The sequence below is a fragment of the Ochotona princeps genome, chromosome 22, assembly GCF_030435755.1.
Source record: "Ochotona princeps isolate mOchPri1 chromosome 22, mOchPri1.hap1, whole genome shotgun sequence".
Classification (NCBI taxonomy): domain Eukaryota; kingdom Metazoa; phylum Chordata; class Mammalia; order Lagomorpha; family Ochotonidae; genus Ochotona; species Ochotona princeps.
In genome coordinates this window covers 16093739-16100871 of record NC_080853.1, presented here as the reverse complement: position 1 = coordinate 16100871, position 7133 = coordinate 16093739, and the positions used below count along the sequence as shown (strand labels likewise).

Sequence of the window (7133 nt, the reverse complement as noted above, 5' to 3'; positions counted from 1 at the left end):
ACGAAAGACACCAACCAAACAGATTCGGGATAGTACAATGATCCAGTATTAGGACAGCAACATTCAGAGTCAACCACAAGGGCTGGACGGGCAGGGTGGCAGTGACGGAAGGATTAGCAGGAAGACCACATTCTTGACATCAGGTTTGCTTGGCCAAAGGAAGCTGAACCCCATCATTGGGCTCTGCCCCGAATCCTAAATTATCTTAGAAGCACCTTGGTGACCCGCTCCCGCAGCCACCCCGCAGTGTGTCTGGGGTGGTAGGTGAGGGAGTGGGATGAGCAGGGGGGCTTCTCTGCTCCTGAGTTACAGTTCCCTTGATCCTCCACACCTGAGTGTGCATGGGACACTCTGGTTCTAAGGGGAAGGGGGTCTCCCAAAAGTTCAAGTTCATGTAAACTGTGCATGTGATGAAAGAAAAAAAAGTGCACATTTGCTTTTTCCACCGCTGAAACCAACATTGTACCATGGCATTTTCCCATGACCCTTTCTGAGCAGCCCCTTACAGTGCAGAGCACTGTGCCCGGCCTCTGCCCCCTGGAAGGGAGGCTGCTGGGCTGGGGTGAGGGATCAGCTGACGTGTGGGATTCTGGCTTTTTAACTACAGACCTGGACCCCAGAGCCCAGGGCTCAGGGGTGTCTACCATGAGGCCTGCTAGGGGTGCTGGGCACAGGGACACAGCTTAGACACAGTGTACCCACTCCACGCTGGGAACATCTACTTCCACAGGGGAGCTGGAACCTCCTGGGCAATCACGAGGCTCAACACAGGCAATCTAGTCCTTGAGCTAAAATCTGCAAAATATACTAAGCCAGCAAAAAATGGAGTGCCAGCTGTGAGCAGGCCAGAGGGCGGCGTGTGACACAACTTCTGCCCAGCTCAGGATGAGGCTGCCATTGGGAGGACGGGAAGGGCTGAGGCCACAGAAGATGCCAGTCCTGATGGAAGCCAGTTGGGACTGACTCAATGAGCAGCCTCGTTTCAGGGGCTCCACTGGCCAGGGGCTCCAGGTGGTGTTCTATGCTTTACACAGGAGGAGGCCAGAGCTCTGGATCCTCTCACTAGCTTCCCCAGGCCTGGCCCTTGACTTCTACTGTTCACTTCAACTGGGCAGCCTTCAGGGGCTCAAAGAAGAGGGTCCTCCCTCTTTCCTGAGTTCAGATTGCTCATGGATGGCTATCTGCAAACGTGGGGTGACAGATACCACCCTTGGGAGCTGTGACTTTAGGTTCTGATTTTAACCACGTGTGTCCATGATAATTCCAATCTCCAACTTTTGATTTCAATGAGGAGCCTTGTCTCATTTCTAAATTAAAAACAATCATCTGTCCTTAAGAGTTCAAGGTGGATAAAGAGCTGTCCTAAGAAAATAGACTACAGAAAGGTTTTCACTAATATTTAAAAAATGCTCAAGCTAATGCTTCTCATGGGATGCACAGCAAGACTGGCCGTGACCCTCCCGGCTTCTTTTAAAATCTCTGCTGAGTTTGTGCGCATGTTGACAACAGAAAATAAAAAGCAGTAATGGTTAGTTACATTCATGGGGCCTGGACAGAATTTTCCCAAAGGGACTGTGTGAGGACGGATGCCACAGGCACTCACTCCGCGTTGTCCTTGAAGAGCTGCATCTTGGCTCCCTGGGGGCGAGTGGTGGGACTTGTAGAATTCTTGTAGTTCCACTCCTTTTTCTGCGGGGTGATGAGTGGCGCGATGATGTCGCCATCCTGGCCAGAAGACACAAGCAAGGAGGGAAGGTGGCTCTCAGCCTTTCATCTCGGCGCAAACCCCTCAGATCTTACTGAGACGCTGCTCCTGGAGGCAGGCCCCTATGCCTGAGGCCCCTGAGCAAGGACAACAAGCTGGGGACCCTTTTTCTTTTCAGGGACACTGGAGGCAGCACACTATTGCCTTTCATAGACCTCAGTAGGGCTGGAGCCCTCCCCTGTTAGTTTAGAAGGAGGGACTGCCCTGGGGCCCTGCTCCCTTCTGCAAGAAATGGCCCAGGTCTACCAGACTGAGGTGGGGGGAAGAAAGAAAGGTATGTGTGTGGGTCGGGGGGACTGTGGTGGGAGTATACACTTACTGAACTTGAATTTTTATCTGTAAACTGGGAACTCTGGCCTCATCAGCACAGGTTCTGACTAATTAAGCTTCTTTCCCCTCCAAATGCAGGAGAGCCCCGAAAGGAATGCCACTTTGATCTAAACACAGAGACTATAAGCAGGAAGGTTCTCGAACACCTGACTCAATCCTATGCTGTCCTGGAACGTGGGGTCCCTCTATCATGTGATGGGAAGAAGCAGTCTCTTTTGGAGCCTCCATCACACTAAGAGAGCAGTGTCTGAGGCAGCATCTTAGGACCCCTGTACCCCATTTTTCTCTCTACTTTCAGACCCATTCTTTAGAACCTGCTCACTAACACCCCCTACCCTAGCTCCTGTGCCTACTGCCTTCCAGGGAAGTTTGGGCAGTGGGAGGTTCTGATGGGAGACTTGGGGTAAGAGAAAGGCAGAGAGTTCAGAGCCTGGGCCATGGTTGGTGGTGGCCCTTAGGCACTTCCCACTTCTGCAGGAGGCCATGACTCCTGGTTTGATCCCTGTTCCCTTCGAGCACCTCCCAGAGGCAGGTGATGGCAGGTTCCACTGCCATCTCCTGGTTCTATGCGAGCATCTGGCTCTGCCTCATCCCTGCTGATGCAAGCTAGGCCTGACCTAGTGTGGTCTTTCTGGCAGCCATCCTGGCTTTCACTCTGCTTGGACTCTGTGTCTGTCCTGCCCCAACAGAGAGTACTGCAGCAGCAGTACTGCACCCTTGTGGTGGACTTGTGGGTTTGCCCTCCTTAGCTACAGGCAGATACATAGGACCAAGGAGCCACATGTCAGATGCTGTCTCATCCTGGTCCCCACAACAGGGCCCGGCAAAATTCCTTCTTACATGGCTGGCTGAACCTTCTTAGCACATGGCTGAGCCTGCATAGCCTCTTGCCTCCCTGCTTCCAAACCGCAACCTACCTACAGAGTGCCCAGTGACGCCATGGCTCCTAGGATGGACACATTTCCTATTCCTGTGGGTCTGCCTCTACCATCGTCACAGCAGCAGCATCTTGGGGTTTCTAAGAATTCCTTCCTCCACTGCCCTTCAAGAAAATACCACAAGGTTCTCCACAGCGGAGTGCACCTGTTACCACTCCATGGTTAGAATCTTCTACACCGTCAGAGAGGTCTCCTCATGGGCCACCAGACACACTTAAGTCATTTCAGTTTCGTGCTTTGCTTGTGCCACTTCCGGGCCAGTGGTGTGCATCTGTCCTTGATCCCCATCCAAACGTAGCTCAGACTCCCAGATCTAGTCAATGCCCATCTACTCCGGGCTTTCCTTCCCTCTTGTGAACTGACTCCTACACCAAGGTTCCTGCCTCGTGCTTCTGGCAATATGTTAAAGCCCCAGCTCACCAATCTACACAGTCATGGTGGACCACGTCAATCCAGGGCAATAGGGACAGAAGTCTCTGCGTGGCTGGCACCCAGACCTTGGCAACTCTGCCTCTGTAGCCTCAATCAGGATAATTTAAATGGTTCACTGACATGCCAAAAGTTTGGGACTGCTAGGTTTGGAAAACAAGTTTAAGAAATTGTCACTGGGGGCCACTGTTAGGGTGCATCAGGATAAGCTGTTGCCTGTGATGTTACCATCTCAAGTATGTGCTAGTTCAAATCCCAGTTGCTCCACTCCAATTAAGCTCCTTGTTTATACACCTGGGAAAGCAGCACTAGATGGCCTAGTGCTTAGTTCCCTGTACCCACGTGGAAGACTTAGGTGAAGCAACTGGCTCCTGCCTAAACACAGCACATTCTGGCCATGTGGGGAATGAATTGGTGGATAGATCTCTCTCTTCCTCTCTCCCTCTGTCAACTCTGCCTTTAAAATAGAACAAATTTTCAAAAAAACAAAACACAGCTTGTAATCAGTTGTGCATAGCCTCACTTCATTCCGCACCATATTTTGGTGACCTTCCCTGCATGTGTGAGTACTGGGACTCAGCTCCTAGGTCATGGGCAGGATGGAAAGAGACAGCTGAGGGGGATACTGTGCTGCTGTCTGCACACTGGCCACTTGCCCGTTCCTGGTCAGGACAACGACGGCAAGCAGAGCCCCACTCCGAGTTGGTGCAAGAAGAGCAGACACTGAAAGGAAGGAGAACGACAAGCTGGAACATCATGACTACATGGCTGCAATTTAATTGAAAATTTTCTCAGTGGGTAGAAGGGATCCTTTTTTATTTTTTTTCACTTAAGTGAAAACTTGGTGCAGTCTTTGGATGGGAAGCCACGCACCTGCGGCTTGACGAAGTCCCGGATCACACACCACTGAACAAAGTGCTGGTGAGCCGCGTACAGGCTCTCCTTGTCATCTTTCTTGCAGTACACTCGGATGAGCTGCTCAGCAAAGCTTTCCGGCAGAAACTGTGAGACCTTTTTGAAGAAGAGAGCATTTCACTGTAATCCAGAACCCCCACAGTGGAGATCTCAGCTAGTGCCCTGACTCCTGGGATCGGACGATAAAGGTACCATATTGTCCCGTTTTAGCCCAATGACAATTCCAAGAAAATTTGACATCCCATCTGTTAATAAAGACCTTAAGGATTAAAATCTTACAGAATAAAAAACTCTCCTACATGAAACAGGTGCACACTTAATCCCCAGGACTTCAACCCTGCAGTCTCCCCTTCTCTCAAGAGACAGCTGTACTGTTACTGAGTTGAGCAAACAGGAAAAACTGGCCTAAGTGAGAAGGTCTGCTCCATGGATGCTCCTTCACCGTAAGATATGCCTCTCCCTTCGCTGCCCACGCTCCTTAGGGCTTTCCTGGCTCCTAAAAGGCATATTCACCACAGACTTACTGAAGGCCACAAAAGCATAGCTATTCAACCCAAATAAGTTACCTGACATTTGTCAATAGTGATGGGATGGTTGGGGTTGCTCTTACAGTAGAAGTGAACATGATCAATTGGATTGTTTTCTTGCATCCCATAATCTATGTTGATCACCTTGAATAAACAGGTAATGAAACAGCAGTCACCCAGTGACCTTGAAAGCTGACACAAGGATAGTAGGGCATGAATGAGAAATGGAACCCTCTCTGGGATTCAGAAGGGCACTGGTGAATAAACACACCCAGGGCAGGACCACCCACAGGGGGTTGATGGAAGAATACGGGGAACAGGAAGTGGGTTTGCATGTTTGCATAAGCAGGATATAAAGTCTATACTCGTTATGGGACAGATCCTGGTAGACACTAGAAAGACAACATTTCTGATCCCGTCCCAGGACCTACAGAACATATGACCAATACCGAGGTCAAACAAACAACAGAACAAAAGCAGATAACCAAATCTATTATAAAAGCTACTAAAGTAAAGCAAAATAGACCTACGCTGGTCTGGAGTGCCAGGGAATGACTGGGAATGTTTTCTTGGGAAGGGGATTTTACTGAGTGAGAAGGAATTAACTAGGGCTAGGTAGAAAGGAAGAGATTCCATGGAGAACAGCCTAGAAACAGAGTACTTGGAACTGCTAGATTTATCATCATGAAGTAGCTGGTTATCATGGCAACAGTACTGTTAGCATAATGATGGCACCAGAAGAAAAGGCTCAGGGATAAATAAGAAAAAAGTACAGAATGGGCTGGCATTATGGTATAGCCAGCATGGGTTCCAGACCTGGCTGCTCCACTTCTGATCCAGCTCCACACCGATGGCCTAGTAAAGCAGCAGCTTGGGAAACTGCCACCCACATAGTAGACCTGAATAGAGCTACAGGTTTTTAGCTTTGACCTGGCTTAGCTCCAGTTGTTGTAGCCAATAAACCATCAGTCAATAACATTGACTTTCAAATTAATAAATAAAACCTTTAGGAAAAAAAGTCAAAGAAGGGGCAGTTATTTTCCCCAGTGGTTGTGATGTCCATTATCCGTCTCAGAGTGCCTGCCCGGCTCTGGCTCCTGAATGCAGACCCTGCGAGATGGAGGCAACGACTCGAACGTCTTAGTTCCTGCCACCCACCTGGGAAGACCAGAACTGAATTCCTAGCTTTTGGTTTTGGTCTGGCCTAGACCTTGCTATTGTGGCTTTTGGGGGAGTGGACCAGCAGACAGGATCTCTCTCTCTTTTCCTCTCTCTCTTCTCTGTATTTCAAATAAAAAACAAAAATGAACAATTAGCAATGACATTTTCTTGTTTTAGATGTATTTTTATTGGAAAGTCAGATATACAGAGTGGAGGGGAGACACAGAAGCATATCTTTTGTCTGCTGATTCACTCCCCAAATGGCTGCAATGGCCGGAGCTGAGCCGATCTGAAGCCAGGAGCCAGAAGCCTCTCCCACACGAGTGCAGGGTCCCAAAGCTTTGGGCTGTCCTCAACTGATTTCCCAGGCCACAAGCAGGGAGCTGGATGGGAAGCGGAGTCACCAGGACACAAACCAGTGCCTATACGATATCCCAGTGCATGCAAAGTGAGGACTTTAGCTGCTAGGCTACTGTGCTGGGCCCGTGGCTATGACTTTAAACTGGCACCCTGACATGGGATGCTGTCACAAGTAGCAACTTACACTGCTGTAGTATAATGCCAGCCCCTCAAAGAACATTTTAAAAGTGCTTAGTAATATTGGTTCTCTGTTGAGGCAACAGGTTGACTCCCTTCTTTTCCACACTTCTGCAAGTCTTCCTACTAAACAAGAACTAGCTTTCTAACAGGAGGAGCTATCTTAAACCATTTCTTCTTTTAGCCAGTTGCTGGCCTAACCACTTACGTCCACAACGAAATCCTCAGCCTTCATCTCAGCCTTGATTGGCACATTAATAGGCTTAGAGTTGGCGACCTCTTTGGGAAGCTTCTCATATTCTTCCTGGAGAAGACCAGAGACCCATGTTAGACTCTGCTTCTTGGTTCCTGAGTGTTTGGGCCATGCACAGGCTCCTTCTCTGAAGATGGCACTTAGGAAAATGGCTAGTGTCATGCGTAACAAATACAGTCCCTACCAGTAACAAGTTTTTCCACAGTTACTTGCACAGTCAAATTTTTCATATTTTGGAAAAAAAGTAGAATTAACCTATTCATAAGCCAGGACCAAGT

The 7133-nt window shown here is 49.1% G+C and overlaps 2 protein-coding genes across 2 annotated transcripts in view; both read right to left on the bottom strand.

The window, feature by feature from the left end:
* The window catches only part of SOGA1 (suppressor of glucose, autophagy associated 1), a 78702-nt gene extending 76991 nt beyond the window's left edge, over positions 1-1711 (bottom strand). Inside the window, exon 1 of the mRNA XM_058679918.1 lies at positions 1604-1711. The gene's annotated coding sequence lies outside the window, so the exon portion shown is untranslated. The remainder of the gene's footprint in view (positions 1-1603) is intronic.
* SAMHD1 (SAM and HD domain containing deoxynucleoside triphosphate triphosphohydrolase 1) overlaps positions 1218-7133 on the bottom strand; it is a 32928-nt gene continuing 27012 nt past the window's right edge. Inside the window, exons 13-16 of the mRNA XM_058679927.1 lie at positions 6811-6906; positions 4944-5048; positions 4336-4473; positions 1218-1725 (exon numbers count right to left, since the gene is read on the bottom strand). Coding sequence (XP_058535910.1) covers positions 1600-1725; positions 4336-4473; positions 4944-5048; positions 6811-6906 — 465 coding nt within the window. The 3' untranslated portion in view covers positions 1218-1599. The remainder of the gene's footprint in view (positions 1726-4335; positions 4474-4943; positions 5049-6810; positions 6907-7133) is intronic.